General features: G+C 52.0%; 1 protein-coding gene across 2 annotated transcripts in view; it reads right to left on the reverse strand.

Annotated features, from left to right (window-relative positions):
• Positions 1–1447: 1447 nt before the first annotated feature.
• Positions 1448–22845, reverse strand: part of SPARC (secreted protein acidic and cysteine rich) — a 37008-nt gene continuing 15610 nt past the window's right edge. For both annotated transcript variants that reach the window (XM_076058130.1, XM_076058131.1), the window contains exons 3-10: positions 22009–22065; positions 21399–21486; positions 20898–21028; positions 19154–19274; positions 14505–14632; positions 12144–12292; positions 6519–6667; positions 1448–3460 (exon numbers count right to left, since the gene is read on the reverse strand). In XM_076058130.1, coding sequence (XP_075914245.1) covers positions 3432–3460; positions 6519–6667; positions 12144–12292; positions 14505–14632; positions 19154–19274; positions 20898–21028; positions 21399–21486; positions 22009–22065 — 852 coding nt within the window. In that variant the 3' untranslated portion in view covers positions 1448–3431. The remainder of the gene's footprint in view (positions 3461–6518; positions 6668–12143; positions 12293–14504; positions 14633–19153; positions 19275–20897; positions 21029–21398; positions 21487–22008; positions 22066–22845) is intronic.

The following is a 22845-nucleotide window of genomic DNA, read 5'->3' on the forward strand; positions in this document are numbered from 1 at the left end:
GACACACACACTCACTGAAGACACACACATTAAAGACACACACACTAAAGACATACACACACATTAAAGACACACACACTAAAGACACACACACATTAAACACACACACACTAAAGACACACACTCACTACAGACACACATTAAAGACACACACACTAAAGACACACACATTAAACACACACACACACTAAAGACACACACACACACACATTAAAGACACACACATTAAACACACACACACTAAAGACACACACTCACTACAGACACACATTAAAGACACACACACTAAAGACACACACATTAAACACACACGCACACATTAAAGACACACACACTAAAGACACACACATTAAACACACACACACACACATTAAAGACACACACACTAAAGACACACACACACTAAAGACACACACACTAAAGACACACACACACTAAAGACACACACACACATTAAAGACACACACACACTAAAGACACACACACATTAAAGACACACACACATTAAAGACACACACACACATTAAAGACACACACACTAAAGACACACACACACTAAAGACACACACACTAAAGACACACACACATTAAACACACACACTAAAGACACACACACACATTAAAGACACACACACTACAGACACACACACCCACACATTAAACACACACACTAAAGACACACACACATTAAAGACACACACACACTAAAGACACACACACACTAAAGACACACACACATTAAAGACACACACACTAAAGACACACACACTAAAGACACACACACACATTAAAGACACACACACATTAAAGACACACACTAAAGACACACACACATTAAAGACACACATTAAAGACACACACACACTAAAGACACACACATTAAACACACACATTAAAGACACACACACACATTAAACACACACACACTAAAGACACACACACTCACACACTAAAGACACACACACACACACTAAAGACACACACACTAAAGACACACACACACTAAAGACACACACACTACAGACACACACACTACAGACACACACACATTAAACACACACACACACACACACTAAAAACACACACACATTAAACACACACACACTAAAGACACACACACTAAACACACACACACATTAAAGACACACACACTACAGACACACACACATTAAAGACACACACACACTAAAGACACACACACATTAAACACACACACACTAAAGACACACACACTAAAGACACACACACATTAAACACACACACACACTAAAGACACAAACACTAAAGACACACACACACATTAAACACACACACACATTAAACACACACACACACATTAAACACACACACACACTAAAGACACACACACTAAACACACACACACACATTAAAGACACACACACACATTAAACACACACACACTAAAGACACACACACACACACGATCTCCCGCTTTGCGTGTATTTGACATCAAAAGTCGGCATCAGAACGGCGCGCGGCGAAGAGACGAAGCCAGGAGGGAGAGGACCGGAGGAGATCAGACCGAGAGGGACGAGGTCAAGAGACTGACGGGGTTCAAGGGAGGACACAACCCTCGGGGTTAATTGCCTTGAGCTCCACTCTGCCCAGCTGATGAGGAGCCAGAGACACCCCGAGAGAGGGAGGCGTCTCGGCACGACGAGCGACCGCCGTGCGAGTGTGCGTGGATTCTGAGGATTCGCTCCAAATTCACACCGCTGTGGATTGAGTCCGTTGTGAATCCTGCAGATCCACTCCACCGTGAATCCTGCAGAGTCACTCCACCGCAGATTCACTCCACCCCAGATTCACTCCACCGTGAATCCTGCAGATTCACTCCACCGTGAATCCTGCAGATTCACTCGGATGTGAAATCTGCAGATTCACTCCACTCCAGATTCACTCCACTGCAGATTCACTCCACCGTGGAATCCCACAGATTCACTCCACTGCAGATTCACTCCACTCCAGATTCACTCCACTCCAGATTCACTCCACTGCAGATTCACCCCACTCCAGATTCACTCCACCGTGGAATCCCACAGATTCACTCCACTCCAGATTCACTCCACTGTGATTGAGTCCGTTGTGAATCCTGCAGATCCACTCCACCGTGAATCCTACAGATTCACTCGGAAGTGAAATCTGCAGATTCACTCCACTCCAGATTCACTCCACTGTAGATTAACTCCACTGCAGATTAATTCCACCCGGGATTCTGCAAATTCACTCCACTGCAGATTCACACCCCACCGTGGAATCCCACAGATTCACTCCACTCCAGATTCACTCCACTGCAGATTCACACCCCACCGTAAAATCCCACAGATTCACTCCACTGCAGCACGCCGAACCCGATGGGTTGTGAATGGACGCATCCCTCAGAAAGAGCACCATTGGGTCTGGAGCTCCTCGCAAGGAGCCACTTGCCCTGACAAACGCCGAGGGAGACTTCCTCCTTGCCCGCTCATTTGCACCGTGGACTTTTGGAGGAAAGTATTTATTGGTCCTTAATCCACCTACAGAATATTTTCCTTGGCAGGAAAGTGCGCGCGCGCGTGTGTGTGTGAGCGAGTGTGTGAGTGAGCGTGTGAGTGAGTGAGTGAGCGTGTGAGCGAGCGAGTGAGTTATGTGTGTGAATGAGTGCGTGAGCGAGTGAGTGAGAATGTGAGTGAGCGTGTGAGTGAGCGAGTGAGTTGTGTGTGAATGAGTGTGTGTGTGAGCGTGTGAGTGTGTGTGAGCGTGTGAGTAATTGCGTGAGTGAGTGTGTGAGTGAGCGCCTGAGTTATGTGTGTGAATGAGTGCGTGAGTGAGTGAGTGAGAATGTGAGTGAGCGTGTGAGTGAGCGTATGAGTTATGTGTGTGAATGAGTGCGTGAGTGAGTGTGTGTGAGCGTGTAAGTGCGTGAGTGAGTGTGTGAGTGAGCGCCTGAGTTAAGTGTGTGAATGAGTGCGTGAGTGAGAGTGTGAGTGAGTGTGTGAGTGTGTGTGTGAGCGCCTGAGTTAAGTGTGTGAATGAGTGAGTGAGTGTGTGAGTGAGCGCCTGAGTAAGTGTGTGAATGAGTGCGTGAGCGTGTGAGTAAGTGCGTGAGTGAGTGAGTAAGTGCGTGAGTGAGTGTGTGAGTGAGCGCCTGAGTAAGTGAGTGAGTGTGTGAGTGAGTGCGTGAGTGAGTGTGTGAGTGAGCGCCTGAGTTAAGTGTGTGAGTGAGCGCCTGAGTGAGTGTGTGAGTGAGTGTGTGAGCGCCCGTGCATACGAACGTACGTTGCGCATGTCAATAGTTACGGAGTGCGCGTGTGTGCCTTTGTGTTGAAATACTTGTGTACAAGTGCGTGTCAATGTATGCATTGTGGGCATGCGTGCGGGTGAGTACGCCTTGCAATGGGAGTTCTATATCCCTCTTCTCGTGTCTCCTCCTACATCAGCAGGTCTTCGCTCACATCCTCTGTACAGACGACGGGACGGGGGGGGAGACAGACGAAGCGGAGACGTTAGTCATATAGCGGACGTGGCAATCGGTGTTATTCAGGGCCACTGTTTTGATGCTGGGATGGGAGGCTGCCTCCAATCGCCCAGTAGCGTCCTTCTTCCTCCGTCACGGCCATCAACCACAACAAGTGGTGGTGACGTCACCACGGCGCTTGTGCCAGGCTATGTACACTTTAAGGCCACGTGAAGTGTCGAACGCCCGCTGGTAGAAGGTTATGGGACAGACCCAGGTGCTATGGGCTCACTGACTGAGATGACTGGCTGATGCACCACCTGTGACTCCTACTGTGCCAATTTGCTGTGCTTTAGCCACCCGGCGCTCCGCTCGTTGTTGTGAGCGTCGCTCCTCCGCCCTCCGTTGTTGTTGGAGGGCGACTGCCTCCAACTGCCCAGTAGCATCCTTCACGAGCCTCTTCCACAGAGGCCGATCTTGACACCGCTGGTACCGGTCATCGGCAAGTCCACTCAGCTCCACATCCTCCTGTACCACGTCACTCCATCTCCTCTCTAGCCCGTGCCACGCCCAATGAACCCCCCCTCTATCCGGCCAAACAAAAGTTGTTTAGGCATGCGGTGGCTAGGCATGCGGGCTACATGACCCAGCCATCGCAGCCTTGCCCGCCGGAGGAGCTCACTGATGGGACCTTGCCCAGATCTTTCAAGGATTTACGAGCTCCTCACACAATCCAGCCTAGTTAAATCCAGGATGGATCGTAGGCAGGCCAGCCTGAATGTTTCTAACTTACGAAGATGTTCCATTAGGGGGGTCCACGTTTCGCAAGCGTAGGGAAGGGAGGGAATGACCGTGGCTGAGAAGACCTGAAGCTTAGTGCGGAGCGACAGACCAGGTAGCTTCCAAACAGCGTTACGCAGCCACTCGACTGATACAGAGTGAGACCTCTGTTGTCAAACCGGAGCTGGTCATGAGCACACTGCTCACATATAGAAAACTCTCCACTCTCTCCACAACAACCCCACCAATGGGGAGTTGAGGAAGTGGAGTATTTAATGATACAACATACCCAGGCAGGTGCTTGGAGGGGCTAATGGTAAGACCCCACCTCTTAGTGGCATGCTCCAGGTCTAGCAGCAGCATCTGTAATTCCTCCTCAGAGTGAGCATCAATTACCAGATCATCGGCATATGCAACATGGTTGACCAATAGGGAGCCATCCCTGGACCACACCTGGGCATCGATCAGCCTCCCATTATAACTGTACCAGATGGAGATTCCCCCGGTACAGCCATTGAAGGCTTCACGAACTAAGTGGTCGAAAAATATATTAAATAATGTGGGAACCAGAGGACATCCCTGTCGCACCCCAAGTTGTACAGGGAACGGCTCCGACTCCCGGCCACGTAGTTTTACCCGGGCCCGCTCACCATCATGAAGGTCTTTAATGATCGTGAGCAGTGAGTCAGGGACTCTGAAAGCACGAAGAACAACCCAGAGCCCAGGCCCACTGATAGTATCATAGTGCCTTGACCAGGTCAATAAAGCAGAGACGTAGGTTGGAATTCCTCACACCTCTGCTGTAGCAGATGGACCATCGTACCACTACCACCATCGCCACTACCGCCACCACCGCCACCACCACCATCACCACCACCCACTACCACCATCACCACTACCCACTACCACCATCACCACTACCGCCACCATCGCCACCACCACCATCACCACCACCCACCACCACCATCACCACTACCGCCACCACCGCCACCACCACCACCATCACCACCACCCACTACCACCATCACCACCACCCACTACCACCATCACCACTACCCACTACCACCATCGCCACTATGGCCACCATCGCCACCACCACCATCACCACCACCCACTACCACCACCACCGCCACCATCACCACCACCCACTACCACCATCACTACCACCCACTACCACCGTCGCCACTACCCACTACCAACATCGCCACTACCCATCACCACCATCACCACCACCCACTACCACCATCACCAGCATCGCCACTACCACCATCGCCACTACCACCATCACCACCACCCACTACCACCATCACCACCGCCACCACCACCACCACCACCCACTACCACCATCACCACCACCCACTACCACCATCACCACTACTACCACCATCACCACCACCCACTACCACCACCCACTACCACCACCACAACCCACTACCACCACCACCACTACTACCACCACCACCACCACCATCACCACCACCATCACCACCACCATCACCACCACCCACTACCACCACCACCATCACCACCACCACCCACTACCACCACCACCCATCACCACCACCACCACCACCACCCACCACCACCACCATCACCACCACCATCACCACCACTACCATCACCACCACCACCACCACCATCACCACCACCACCACCCACTACCACCGCCGCCACCATCACCACCACCACCACCACCCACTATCACCATCACCACCACCATCACCACCACCACCACCATCACCACCCATCACCACCACCCACTATCACCATCACCACCACCATCACCACCACCCACTACCACCACCCACTACCACCATCACCACTATCACTACCACCACCATCACCACCACCCACCACCACCACCACCCACAGCCGCCACCACCACCATCACCACCATCACCACCACCACCACCACCATCACCACCACCCACCACCACCATCACCCACTACCACCACCATCACCACCACCCACCACCACTACCACCACCACTACCATCACCACTACCACCACCCACCACCACCATCACCACCAACACCACCACCGCCATCACCACCACCACCACCACCGCCATCACCACCACCATCACCACCACCCACTACCACCACCACCATCACCACCACCCACCACAACCATCACCACCACCACCCACTACCATCACTACCACCATCACCACCACCACTACTACCACCACCACCATCACCACCACCCACTACCACCACCACCACCACTACCATCACCACCACCCACTACCACCACCACCACCCACCACCACCACCGTACCGGGCTTGACTCCGAAGCACGTCGCCCACTCCGCGAGGGAGACGAAGGCGTCCGAGTCGGCGTCGCACGACAGGAAGAACCGCGTGGTGCAGTGCTCCATAGGCACCAGAGGGGCCCTCAGCGGGGCCAGCTCCGAGTGGGAGAGGTACCTGAGGGTGTGGCAGAGTCAGTGGAGAGTCAGCGGAGAGTCAGAGTCAGTGGAGAGTCAGCGGAGAGTCAGCGGAGAGTCAGAGTAGAGTCAGGGGAGAGTCAGTGGAGAGTCAGCGGAGAGTCAGAGTCAGTGGAGAGTCAGCGGAGAGTCAGTGGAGAGTCAGCGGAGAGTCAGAGTCAGTGTAGAGTCAGTGGAGAGTCAGCGGAGAGTCAGAGTCAGTGTAGAGTCAGAGTCAGTGGAGAGTCAGCGGAGAGTCAGTGGAGAGTCAGTGGAGAGTCAGTGTAGAGTCAGAGTCAGTGTAGAGTCAGTGGAGAGTCAGAGTCAGTGTAGAGTCAGTGGAGAGTCAGCGGAGAGTCAGCGGAGAGTCAGAGTCAGTGAAGAGTCAGTGGAGAGTCAGTGGAGAGTCAACGGAGAGTCAGAATCAGTGGAGAGCCAGCGGAGAGTCAGCGGAGAGTCAGTGGAGAGTCAGTGAAGAGTCAGTGGAGAGTCAGTGGAGAGTCAGTGTAGAGTCAGAGTCAGTGTAGAGTCAGTGGAGAGTCAGTGTAGAGTCAGTGGAGAGTCAGTGTAGAGTCAGTGGAGAGTCAGTGTAGATTCAATGGAGAGTCAGTGGAGAGACAGTGGAGAGTCAGTGGAGAGTCAGAGTCAGTGTAGAGTCAGTGGAGAGTCAGTGTAGAGTCAGAGTTTCTACACAAACTCACTCACCCACTCACACTCACTCACACACTCACACTCACTCACACACTCACCCACTCACACTCACACACTCACCCACTCATCCACTCACACACACACTCATCCACTCACACACACACTCACATGCTCACCTACTCACACACACATACTCACCCACTCACACACACCCACTCATCCACTCACACACACACACCAACAACAACAACCGCCATTCACCACTAAGTGGCGGTGACGTCACCACGACGCTTGTGCCAGGCTATGTGCACCCTGAGGCCACGTGAAGTGTCGAACGCCCGCTGGCAGGAGGTCTCGGGGCAGACCCAGGTGCCACGGGTCGACTGACTGAGATGACTGGCTGATGCACCACCTGTGCCCCCTACTGTGCGAACCTGCTGTGCTTTAACCACCCGGCGCTCCGCTCGTTGTTGTGAGCGTCGCTCCTCCGCCCTCCGTTGTTGTTGGAGGGCGACTACCTCCAACTGCCCAGTAGCATCCTTCACGAGCCTCCTCCACAGAGGCCGATCTTGACACCGCTGGTACCAGTCATCGGCATATCCACTCAGCTCCACGTCCTCCTGTACCACATCACTCCATCTCTTCTCTAGCCCGTGCCGCGCCCGTTTAGCCCTCTCAATCCGGCCGAACAAAAGCTGTTTCGGCATGCGGTGGCTGGGCATGCGGGCTATATGACCCAGCCATCGCAGTCTTGCCCGCCGGAGGAGCTCACCGATGGGACCTTGCCTAGATCTTTCAAGGATTTGTGAGCTCCTCACACAATCCAGTCTGGTTAAACCCAAGATGGATCGTAGGCAGGCCAGCCAAAATGTTTCTAACCAGCGAATATGTTCCATTAGGAGGATCCACGTTTCGCAAGCATAGAGAAGGGAGGGAATGACCGTGGCCGAGAAGACCTGAAGCTTAGTGCGGAGCGACAGACCAGGTAGCTTCCACACAGCGTTATGCAACCGATGAAAAGATATTACCGCTCGACTGATTCGGAGTGAGACCTCTGCTGTTAAACTGGAGCCGGTCATAAGCACACTGCCCAGGTATGGGAAACTCTCCACTCGCTCCACAACTGCCCCATCACCGATTTTGGAGTTGTGGGGGTGGAGTGTCCGATGGTACAAAATATCCAGGCAGGTGCTTAGTTTTGGTGGGGCTGATGGTAAGGCCCCACCTCTTAGTGGCACGCTCCAGTCTCAGCAGCAGCGTCTCCAACTCCTCCTCTGAATGAGCAGCTATTACCAAATCATCAGCATACATAACGTGGTTGAGCAATAGGGAGCGATCCCTTGACCGCACCCGGGCATCGATCAGCCTCCCATTATATCTGTACCATATGGAGATTCCCCCGGTACAGCTATTGAAGGCTTCACGAACTACGTGGTCAAAATAGATGTTAAATAATGTGGGAGCCAGAGGACATCCCTGTCGCACCCCAAGGTGTACAGGGAATGGCTCTGACTTCCGGCCACGCAGTTTTACCCGGGCCCGCTCACCATCATGAAGGTCCTTAATGATCGTGAGCAGAGTGTCAGGTACTCCAAAAGCACAAAGAACAAGCCAGAGCCCAGGCCTACTGATGGTATCATAGGCCTTTACCAGGTCAATAAAGCAGAGATGTAGGTCTTGTTGGAATTCCCTACACCTCTGCTGTAGCAGACGGACAGAAAATATGGCATCTCTGCAGGACCGCCCTTTCCTGAAACCGCATTGGGGCTCCGCAAGCCTCTCCTCAGCGCGCCTGGCAAGGCGATGTTGAATAATCCTTGACAGGACCTTTCCCGGCACACTGAGGAGTGAGATGCCCCTATAGTTGTTACAGTCTGTGCGGTCCCCCTTCTTAAAAAGGGGGACCACCAGGGCATCCTTCCAATCCTGCGGAACCCGTCCAGTGGTCCAGACTGTTGTTATGATGTCATATAGGGCAGTCTGTGCACAAACTCCACCCTCCCTCAGCATTTCGCTTGGGAGATCATCTCTGCCTGCTGCCTTTCCTAGTCTCAGACTCCGGATCGCCTTCAGTACTTCCTCAACAGATGGCACCTCAGCCAGCCACTCACAGGGGGTGACTTCTTCCAATATTTGAGGCACTGCAGCCTCAGCAGAGTCATCCTCACTTTGTGCCACGATGTTTTCCTGGCTGAGGGATTTTCCCTCCCCCAGGACCTCACAGAAATGCTCAGCAAATCTGCAAACCTGTTCCTGGGGGTCAGAGATTGGATCACCGTTTTTTCCCCTAATGATGGTAATAGGTGTGGCGCTGCAGGTTACTTTTTGATGGAGTTAAATAGAGATTTGTGATCATGGGCCACTGAGGCAGACTCCATCTCCTCAGCAACCCGCGACCACCACCCATCCTTGCAGCGCCTCACGGCTCTCCAAACCTCCGAGCGAAGGCTGCGGTCAGCCTCCTCATTCTCTGACGTGGGATTCTGTAGCCGATGACAGTGGGCCTGTCGCTTTTTCTCAACCATCCTGAACACCTCATCTGTCAGCCAGGGTCTCTGGGGAGGTCTGGACCGCGTACCCAAAGCAGCCATTGCAGCTGCATGAGTCACAGTCCTAAACCTCGTCCATTTACCCTCGACATCAGGAGGAGTCGGGGACGATGTCAATCCCAGCCGCAAGCGATGATGAAATTCTCGCTTGCAACTTTCATCAGATAACTGAGACCAGGCCACTTTAGGTTGGAATAGGGTCCTGGGTGTACACCCACCACCGGAGTGGAAGAATGGCAGGCGCATCTTACAGATGACTAGTCGATGGTCAGAGGGCAGATCAGCTCCATGGTAGGTCCTGGTGTCCAGGACATGGGCTCGCATCCGCTGCTCCGTCACTGTGTAGTCCAGCAGATGTTCTTGCTTGGACCTGGCATGCATCCATGATGTTGTGTGGATGCGCCGATGCCGGAACAGCGTGTTGGTAATTACAAGCACATGGGCTGCACAAAAATCTAACAGCCTCCTTCCGTTGTTATTGAGCTGATCTGGCCCATGCCCTCCAATCACTCCAGACCAGGTGCCAGCATCATGACCAACTCGGGCATTGAAGTCACCTAACATGATGACTCTATCCCGAGGGGCCACTTTAGCCAGCACCTGTGACAGGAGGTCATAGAAGGCATCTGACTCATCGGCTTTGCCTGCATTCCTCCACGGATGTTCATCTTCGGTGGGGGCATACGTAACCACGACCACCATTCCTCGCCTCCGGTTGATTGGAAGGTGAGCCCAAAGTAGCCTGGGGCTTACAGCTTCCCACACCTCACCGCCACGCTCCCACGCCCCCTGCATTCTTTTGTTCAAAAGAAGAGCCACACCCTGTTGTTTGGCAGTCTGCTGCCCCGAGTAGAGGACTGTCCACCCCTCATGGTGGTAGGAGCCAGAACCGGTTCACCGGACCTCCTGAATGCCACATAGATCCAGGCGGTACCGGTCCAGCTCCCGACAGAGGAGTGGCAGCCTCTCCTCCGCAGTGAGCGTTCGAACATTCCACGTGGCCACCCGTAGTGGTTTTTCGTTGTTTCTGGAGGAGCCCCGAGGGTAGATATTCAATCTCCTGGCTCCGCCAATTGGGGTTTGGCCAGGAGACGTCATAGACGCCTGGCCCCCCGGGGCCTCCGGCACAAGCTTATTAGTTATATACTTAATTCGCGGTTTAGTGGTAATTAATTGAAGGTGGAGGGGTTACCAGCCCCTCACACCCATCCAGAGCCCCCGTTAAGCCCCTGTGGTGGACACAGATGCCATGAGGGGAGGAGCCAATCGAAATTGGACCTCCCCCCACAGCACTGTCCACGACAGAGTTGCCCGTCCAGCACCTCGAGGAGGTAGGGGGTTGTTTTGCCACCCACTCACACACACACTCACTCACACGCACCCACTCACACGCACTCACACACTCACCCATTCACACACACACTCACCCACTCACACACTCACCCACTCACACACACACTCACCCACTCACACACACACACTCACCCACTCACACTCACCCACTCACACACACACACCCACTCAGCCACTCACACACACACTCACCCACTCATCCACTCACACACACACCCACTCACACACTCACCCACTCACACACACACTCACCCACTCACACACACACTCACCCACTCACACACACACACTCACCCACTCACACTCACCCACTCACACACACACACCCACTCATCCACTCACACACACACTCACCCACTCATCCACTCACACACACACTCACCCACCCACCCACTCACACTCCCACACACACACACTCACTCACCCACACACACACCCACCCACACACCCACTCACCCACCCACTCCCACACACACTCACTCACACACCCACACACCAACCCACTCCCACTCACACACACCCACCCACTCCCACACCCACTCACACCCTCACCCACCCACTCACTCACCCACTCACCCACTCAGACACACACACCCACTCATCCACTCACACACACACTCACCCACTCATCCACTCACACACACACTCACCCACCCACCCACTCACACTCCCACACACACACACTCACTCACCCACACACACACCCACCCACACACCCACTCACCCACCCACTCCCACACACACTCACTCACACACCCACACACCAACCCACTCCCACTCACACACACCCACCCACTCCCACACCCACTCACACCCTCACCCACCCACTCACTCACCCACTCACCCACTCACTCCCACACTCACCCACTCACCCACACACTCACTCACCCACTCACCCACCCACTCCCACACACACACACTCACTGGTCTCCCGGCGTGCCGTCGAGCTGAGCGAACTGCCAGTGCACCGGGTAGACGAACATCTTGTAGTTCTTCACGAAGTCGCGCCGCAGGATCTCCACCGAGTGGTCGCCGGCCTCCAGACGTTTCCCGTTCTCGACCATCTTCTTCACCTGCTCACCGACGAGACGAGAGGCGGGAGACAGAGACGCAGAGAGACAGAGAGACGAGAGAGAGACAGAGAGACAGAGAGACGACAGAGAGACAGAGAGACGGCGAAGTGAGTTGGTGGTTCCTCCAACGTCACTGTAGATTTGTTAGCGGAGTGTTGGGTGGTAAGAGCTGGGAGCGGCTGCTGCTGTAGACCTGCACCAGCTACACTTCACCACTACACATTACACTACACTATACACTACTATACTATACATTACACTATACACTACACTATACACTACACTATACACTACATTATACACTACACTATACACTACACTATACATTACACTATACACTACACTATACACTACACTATACACTACACTATACACTACTATACACTACACTACTATACACTACTATACACTACGCTATACACTACTATACACTACACTATACACTACTATACACTACACTATACACTACTATACTATACACTACACTATACACTACACTATACACTACATTATACACTACACTATACACTACTATACACTACACTATACACTACACTATACACTACTATACACTACACTACTATACACTACACTATAAACTACTATACACTACACTATACACTACTATACTATACACCACACTATACACTACACTATACACTACTATACTATACACTACACCATACACTATACACTACACTATACACTACACTATACACTACACATTACACTACACTATACACTACACTATATTACACTATACACTACAATGTACACTACACTATACACTACACTATACACTACTATACTATACACTACTATACTATACACTACTAAACTATACACTACACTACTATACTATACACTACTATTCTATACACTACACACTACTATACTATACACTACACTACTATACTATACACTACACTATACACCACTATACTATACATTACACTATACACTACTATACACTACACTATACACTACACTATACACTACACTATACACTACACTATACACTACACTATACACTACTATACACTACACTACTATACACTACTATACACTACACTATACACTACTATACACTACACTATACACTACTATACACTACACTATACACTACTATACACTACACTATGCACTACACTACTATATACTACACTACTATACACTACACTACTAGACACTACACCTACTATACACTACACTACTATATATAACACTATACACTACTATACACTACACTCTTCACTACTCTGTATACTACATTATACACTACACTACTATACACTACACTACTATACACTACAATATGCACTACTCTATACACTACACTACTATACACTACACTACTATATATATAACACTATACACTACTATACACTATACTACTATACACTACACAACTATACACTACAATTCTAGACACTACACCACTATACACTACACTATACACTACACTACTATACACTACACTACTATACACTACACTACTACACACTACACTACTAGACACTACACTAGTATACACTACACTACTCTATATAACACTATACACTACTATACACTGCACTATTCACTACTCTGTATACTACATTATACACTACACTACTATACACTACACGACTATAAACTACAATATGCACTACTCTATACACTACACTACTATACACTATACTACTAAATATAACACTATACACTACTATACACTGCACTATTCACTACTCTGTATACTACATTATACACTACACTACTATACACTACACTACTAGACACTACACCTACTATACACTACACTACTATATATAACACTATACACTACTATACACTGCGCTCTTCACTACTATGTATACTACATTATACACTACACTACTATACACTACACTACTATACACTACACTATACACTACACTACTATACACTACACCTACTATACACTACACTACTATACACTACACTATACACTACACTATACACTACTATACACTACACTATACACTACTATACACTACACAGACTATACACTACACTACTATACACCACATTATACACTACACTATACACTACACTACTATACACTACACTACTATACACTACACTACTATACACTACACTATACGCTACACTACTAAATATAACACTATACACTACCATACACTGCACTATTCACTACTCTGTATACTACATTATACACTACACCATACAGTACCCGGCTCTGCTGCTTGTCGGTGAGCTGGGAGGGGTTGTTGTTGTAGGTCTGCACTAGGACGTTCTTGAGCCAGTCGCGCATGCGCAGTGGGAATTCGGACAGCTCAGCATCATCACAAGGGGTGATCTCTGTACGCACAGACACAGACAGATACATCACGTGGTCACCCACCCACTCACTCACTCACCCACACACACAACAACAACAACCACTGCCATTCAACACTTAGTGGCGGTGATGTCACCAAGGCGCTTGTGCCAGGCCATGTGCACGTTAAGGCCACGCGAAGTGTCGAATGCCCGCTGGCAGGAGGTCACGGGGCAGACCCAGCAGGTGCCACGGGTCGCCTGTCTGAGATGACTGAGATGATGGCTGATGCACCACATGTGCCTTCTACTTTCCCAACTTGCTGCGTTTTAGCCACCCGGTGCTCCGCTCGTTGTTGTGAGCGTTGCTCCTGTGCCGTCCGTTATTGCTGGAGGGCGACTGCTTCCAACTGCCCAGTAGCAGCGTCCATCACGAGCCTCCTTCTCCACAGAGGTCGATCTTGACACCGCTGGTACCAGTCATCGGCAAGTCCACTCAGCTCCACATCCTCCTGTACCACGTCACTCCATCTCTTCTCTAGCCCGTGCCGTGCCCGTTTAGCCCTCTGTATCCAGCCGAACAAAATCCATTTAGGCATGTGGTGGGTGGGAATGCGGGCTACATGACCAAGCCAACTCAGCCTTACCTGTCGGAGTAGCTTATCGATGGGACTTTTTCCATATATTTCAAGGATTTGTGAGCTCCACACACAATCCAGCCTGGATACACCCAGCATGGATTGTAGGCAGGCCAACCCATATGTTTCTAACCAGCGACGATGTTCCATGAGGGGGGTCCACATTTCGCAAGCATAAAGAAGGCCTTGGCCAAGAAGACCCAAAGCCTCGTGTCGAGTGACAGACCAGGTAGCTTCCACACAGCGTTACGCAGCCGATGAAAATATAATGCCGCTTGATTGATTCGGATTGAGACCTCTGCTGCTGTCAAACTGGAGCCGGTCATGAGCACACTGCCCAGGTATGGAAAACTCTCCACTCTCTTCACAACTACCCAATCACCAATTGGGAGTTGTGGGGGTGGAGCATCTAATGGTACAGGCAGGTGCTTAGTATTGATGGGGCTGATGGTAAGGCCCCAACTCTTAGGGGCACACGCCAGGTTCAGCAGCAGAGCCTCCAACTCCTCCTGTGAGTGAGCAGCAATCACCAGATCATTGGCATACGTGACTTGGTTGATGATTAGGGAGCCATCCCTTTACCGCATCCGGGCATCGATCAGCCTCCAATTGTATCTGTACCAGATGGAAATTCCCCTGGTAAAGGCATCAAAGGCTTCAAGAACTACGTAGTCGAAATATATGTTAAATAATGTGAGAGCCAGAGGACAGCCCTGTCGCATCCCAAGGTGAACAGGGAATGGCTCCGAATCACAGCCACATAGTTTTACCCGGACCTGGTCACCATCATGAAGGTCCTTAATGATTGTGAGCAGAGGGTCAGGGACTCCGAACGCACGAATAACAACCCAGCGCCCAGGCCTACTGATGGTATCATAGGCCTTAACCAGGTCAAAGAGAGATGTGGGTCCTGTTGGAATTCCCTACACCTCTGCAGTAACAGACATACAGAAAATATGGCATCTGTGCAGGACCACCCTTTCCTGAAACCGCATTGGGGCTCCGCAAGCCTCTCCTCAGCGTACCTGGCAAGGCGATGTTGAATAATCCTTGCCAGGACCATCCAGGCACACTGAGGAGTGAGATGCCCCTGTAGTTGTTACAGTCTGTGCGGTCCCCTTTCTTAAAGATGGGGATCACTAGGGCATCCTTCCAATCCTGCGGAACCCTTCCAGTGGTCCAGACTGTTGTTATGATGTTATATATGGCAGTCTGTGCACAAACGCCACCCTCCATCAGCATTTTGCTTGCGAGATCATCTCTGCCCGGTGCCTTTCCCTGGATCGCCGTCTGTACTTTCTCAACAAATGGCACCTCAGCCAGCCACTCACAGGGGGTGACTGCTTCTTTCAATATTTGAGGCAGGCAAATACATCACACACTCACCCACCCGCTCACTCACCCCCCCTCCCCCCCCACATGCCAACAAAGACAAACAAAGATCTCCCGTGTTGCCTTAACGGACTGTTGGGGCAAGTGAAATTAGCGAGTGGCATCTAGGAAGGCCGGCAAGGCAGACGAGGGGGTGGGTGGACAACACAACGCTCCCGGCCGCATTTGTCTTGCCAGTGGCACGTACAGATATACACACATACGCTCACCCAAATGCAAAGGTGCCCCGTGTATGCTTTGACAGACTTTAAGGGCAAGTGCTCGGTGAGCATGTCGACCAAAATTGGATGTTTCGTCTCAATCCAAAATGCAACAAGTACGTTGCCGTGAAGATTCTGGCAGGTCCGTGAAGATGTGCGTACAATGTTTAACTTATTTTGCACCCACCGTACGTAGCCAATCGTGGTCGTTTGTGGATCTCTGTAGGTCTCTACATACTGTGTATCTGTGGGTCTCCTATGGGTCTCTATGGGTCCGGATGTCCGTGGGTCGCTTTGTATGTATGTGTAGAGTAGGAGGAGTTAGTGACGTCATGGCACGCTCGCCCTCTGGTACGATGACGTCACGGATGGTGACGTCACGCACAGGGCGACGGGACGGTGACGTCATGTTCCCCCCTGGGGGATTTAAGCCGGAACCCGTCACGGATTCAGGGTCATCTGGAGAGTTTCCGGGAAGGTGAAGGGTGAAAGTCGGGACTCAGGGTAGGGGGAAATTGGCACCAGGCTAGGGTAGCCTGTGGGTGTGCTAGGGACCTCCCCCAGTACCCTTCTCCCGGGGTAGCGATGGGACCCCAGGGTAGGAGGAAATTAGCACCAGGCTAGGGTAGCCTGTGGGTGTGCTAGGGACCTCCCCCAGTAACCTTACACTGGGGGAGCGATGGGACCCCGGGTAGGGGGAAATTAGCACCAGGCTAGGGTAGCCTGTGGGTGTGCTAGTGACCTCCCCAGTAACCTTCCCCCGGGGTAGCGATGGGACCCCGGGGGTAGGGGGAAATTGGCACCAGGCTAGGGTAGCCTGTGGGTGTGCTAGTGACCTCCCCCAGTACCCTTCCCCCGGGGTAGCGATGGGACCCCGGGGTAAGGGGGTAATGAGCACCAGGCTGGGGTAGCCTGTGGGTGTGCTAGGGACCTCCCCCAGTACTCTTCCCCCGGGGTAGCGATGGGACCCCGGGGTAGAGGGAAATTAGCACCAGGCTAGAGTAGCCTGTGGGTGTGCTAGTGACCTCCCCAGTACCCTTCCCCCGGGGTGGCGATGGGACCCCAGGGTAGGGGGAAATTAGCACTAGGCTAGGGTAGCCTGTGGGTGTGCTAGGGACCTCCCCCAGTAACCTTTCCCCCGGGGTGTGGAGTGTAGGCAGTGAGCGTGCAGCACACGGAGTCGCGTGCGAAGAAGGGGTCTTTAATAAAAACAACTGGCGCAAGCCCCTACACGAAGATCTGCCTCGGAGTCATCATTTACGCCTCAACATATGTACAATGTTGATCTTCTTTCACACCACTCGTGCTAATCGGAGGTGCGGGGGGAAGGACAACAAACTAAACACGCGGTGATGATGATGATGCTTCTGATGCTGCTGATGATAATGATGCTGCTGCTGCTGCTGAAGCTGAAGTCGCAACTCATCGAGACGCTGATCTTCCTCAAAAGATGCCGCGATCATAAGCTTAAAGGTCGCGATCTGAGCGTGGCTCCTTCCACTCCAGCGCTGTCCTCCAGACAGTCTCGTCCCTTCACCTGATGAAGGCCGCATGTGTTGTGGCCGAAACGTCGTGATTTATTGTTAATTTTTTTGTTATTTTATTTTCACCTACGTGACTTTACCCAATAGAACCAAAGAGTATGGATCCTAGCAGTCACGAAAGCTTTAAATCTAGAATTGATGATGTATTTTTAACTTCTTTCACACCGTAAGTAGCCAAACGTGGGAATTTGTGCATCTCTTTAGGTCTCTATGGGTGTTTCTGTGGGTCTCTGTGGATCTCTATGGATCTGGGTGTCTGTGGGCCGCTTTGTATGCATGTTGAACTTCTTTCGCACCGTACGTAGCCAACCATGCTAATTGGAGGTGTAGGGGAAGGACAATGAACTACAAACACATGATGATGATGCTGCTGCTGCTTCAGCTACTGCTGCTGAAGCTGCTGCTGATGATGACGATGATGCTGATGATGATGCTGCTGATGCTGATGATGATGCTGACTATTTCGCCGATACTGATGCTGCTTCATCTGCTGCTGCTGATGACGATGATGCTGATGATGATTTTGCTGATACCGCTGCTGCTGAAGCTGCTGCTGCTGCTGCTGCTGCTGATGATGCCGACGACATTACTGACGCTGCTGATGATGCTGCTGCTGATGATGATGACGATTTTGCTGATACCGCTGCTGCTGAAGCTGCTGCTGCTGCTGCTGCTGCTGATGATGCCGACGACATTACTGACGCTGCTGATGATGCTGCTGCTGATGCTGCTGCTGCTGCCGACGACGACGACGACGCCGAAGAAGCTTCTCCTGCCGCCGCTCCTTACCCTTGCAGGGCCCCAGGTAGTCGAGGTGCAGTCTGCGTCCTTTCTTGGTACCCTCCAGGGTGCACTTGTGAGCGTGGAAGTGGCAGCTGCTTCCGTAGGTGGCGTTGTCGGTGCCGCACACCTGCTCTCGCGCTCACGCGCCCGCAGCACAACAGAGGGGGCGGCGCGCACGTGCCACGTGTAGCCTCGGCCAAAGAGCTGCCGGTGCCAGTGCCGGTCAACGGCAAGGAGCGGCACCGCCTGACAAGGCCGCGTGGGGCACTGCTGCACTCAATTGTTGGGGTTCGACCAATGGGTAAACTCCTCCCCCCCTCCCCCCATCGCCGACCGGCGTGTTCAACCCGCGTGGGGGCACCGCCTCTAACACCGCTCGTCGTGCTAAGTCGGCCAATCGAATGGTGATTTTTTTGTTTACGCTCATTCCTTTGTCAAGGCACGTTAATTCCTCTCGCACAGCTTAAAGGTCCGCGGTCTGAGCTTGGCCGAAACGTCGTGAGGATTTAACTTTGATCATGTTTTATTACTTTATTATTTCCCCTTCTTCTACGTGGTGACTTTTACCGAAAGAGCATGAATCCCTGCAGTCACGAAAGCTTTAAATCGAAATTCAGCTTGAGGGTCGCGATCTGAGCTTGTGGCTTTTTCACTCCAGCGCTGTCGTCTTCGAGACAGCCTGGGGTCCCTTCACCTGATGAAGGCCGCTTGTGTTGTGGCCGAAACGTCGTGAGAATTTTTGTTGTTTTATTTTTTACCTACTACGTGGTGACTTTACCGAATAGAACCAAAGCGTATGGGGGTGGATGGGTGGCCGGCACCACACCCGCCCGGCCGCCTTTGTCTCTGCACCAACATGGCGATTGTGTGCCTCACTGACACGGCCATCGTGAACCCACCTACCAGACACGGACATTATGAACCCCAACCCACCCACGCGGCCATCGTGAACCCCACCCACCGACATGGCAATTGTGAACCCCACCCACACGGCCATCGTGAACCCCACCCACCCACACGGCCATCGTGAACCCACCCACCCACACGGCCATCGTGAACCCACCCACCAACACGGCCATCGTGAACCCACCCACCAACACGGCCATCGTGAACCCCACCCACCGACATGGCAATTGTGAACCCCACCCACACGGCCATCGTGAACCCACCCAGCCACACGGCCATTGTGAACCCCACCCACCAACACGGCCATCGTGAACCCACCCACCGACATGGCAATTGTGAACCCCACCCACACGGCCATTGTGAACCCCACCCACCGACACGGCAATCGTGAACCCCACCCACCAACACGGCCATCGTGAACCCCACCCACCCACACGGCCATCGTGAATCCCACCCACCCACACGGCCATCGTGAACCCCACCCACCGACACGGCAATCGTGAACCCCACCCACCAACACGGCCATCGTGAACCCCACCCACCCACACGGCCATCGTGAATCCCACCCACCCACACGGCCATCGTGAACCCACCCACCAACACGACCATCGTGAACCCACCCACCCACACAGCCATCGTGAACCCACCCAGCCACATGGCCATCGTGAACCCCACCCACCCACACGGCCATCGTGAACCCACCCACCAACACGGCCATTGTGAACCCACCCACATGGCCATCGTGAACCCACCCAGCCACACGGCCATTGTGAACCCACCCACCAACACGGCCATCGTGAACCCACCCAGCCACATGGCCATCGTGAACCCCACTGACACGGACCTTCTCGAAATCGTTGAGAGCCTTGGGGCAGGTCGAGGGGTCTTGGCAGATGCACATGGGCTGGTTGGTTTCGTCCACCTCGCACACCTTCCCCTCTTTGCAGTGGTACGACCCACACGGCCCAGAGGCGTCTGTGGGGGCGAGAATTCGGACCACACCATTAGCACCACGACAAACAGGGGGGTGGGGATTATCATTAATTCAAGAAACGTGCACAATTTCGTATCCGTCAACAACTTGCCCCCGTAAGGCTAGGAGATGTTAACTACCTCGCCTGGTTATGCAAATCACTCTAAATACGTGCTGTTGATTCTAAATGCGGAGTGGGTGGGGTACTGGAGTACCCGGACAAAAATCCACGCAGTGACCATAACAGGGAGAGAGAAAGAGAGACTCAGACTCCCAATATACAGCAGCAGGCGTCATCAGAGTTGGGATCGAACCCACGATCTCCTGTATACCAGGCGAGGTAGTTAACATCTCCGATATGTGACTCCCTACCATCTCTGGTCTCCTCCTTCCCCTCCGCCCAAGACTCATCCTCAAACTCCACCTCCTCCTCCCCTTGCACGGGATTGCCTCCTTCCATCTGAGAGAGGGCGGGATGAATGGGGGGAAATCATAAATTATGTTAATTAGTCATAAAGCCAACATTGTCATTGGTTGGCTTGAAAGTATTGGCGGTGGGCGGGGCCCAAAAACCAAATATGTTCTTGGTTCGCATTGAGTAGGCCAGTGAATGAGCGGGTGGATGAGTGGGTGAGTGGGTGAGTGAGTGGGTATGTGAGTGGGTGAGTGAGTGGGTATGTGAGTGGGTGGGTGGGTATGTGGGTGGGTACGAGGGTGAGTGAGCAGGTGGGTGAGTGAATGATTGCGTGACTGCGTGAATGAGTGAGTGACTGGGTGAGTGACTGTCTGAGTGGTTGGATGGGTGAGTGAACAGGTGAGTGAGTGGTTGGTTGGATGAGTGAGTGATTGCGTGACTGGGTGGATGCGTGAGTGACTGGGTGAGTGACTGTGTGAGTGGTTGGGTGGGTGAGTGAGTGGGTGAGCGTCACCAATCCATACATGCTAATATATGCATGTATTGTGCTAATTAGTTGCTACTTACTGGCAATTCCTCAACGACCTCGCCATCAGCTTCCAAAGCACTCTCCAGGTAACTCTCCTGTCACACGTCCAGGGAAAAGTTCAACATCAGGGCTGGTTGGAATTGTAATTCAGCACTTACACTCAACACTAACACCATAGACTCAACACTGCACCATAGACTCAACACTGCCCATAGACTCAACAATGCACCATACACTCAACACTGCCCATAGACTCAACACTGCACCATAGACTCAACACTGCACCATAGACTCAACACTACACCATAGACTCAACACTGCACCATAGACTCAACACTGTCCACAGACTCAACACTACACCATAGATTCAACACTGCACCATAGACTCAACACTGCCCACAGACTCAACACTGCACCATAGACTCAACACTTTCAATAGACTCAACACTGCACCATAGACTCAGCACTGCCCATAGACTCAACACTGCCCATAGACTCAACACTGCACCATAGACTCAACACTGCCCATAGACTCAACACTAACACCATAGACTCAACACTGCACCACAGACTCAAACTGCACCATAGACTCAACACTGCACCATAGACTCAACACTGTCAATAGACTCAACACTAACACCATAGACTCAACACTGCCCACAGACTCAACACTGCACCATAGACTCAACACTGCACCATAGACTCAACACTTTCAATAGACTCAACACTAACACCATAGACTCAACACTGCCCACAGACTCAACACTGCACCATAGACTCAACACTGCCCATAGACTCAACACTGCACCATAGACTCAACACTGCCCACAGACTCAACACTACACCATAGATTCAACACTGCACCATAGACTCAG

This window comes from Petromyzon marinus, assembly GCF_048934315.1.
Source record: "Petromyzon marinus isolate PM22_M1 ecotype Great Lakes invasive population chromosome 68 unlocalized genomic scaffold, UKy_Petmar_22M1.pri1.0 chr68_unloc.1, whole genome shotgun sequence".
NCBI lineage: Eukaryota > Metazoa > Chordata > Hyperoartia > Petromyzontiformes > Petromyzontidae > Petromyzon > Petromyzon marinus.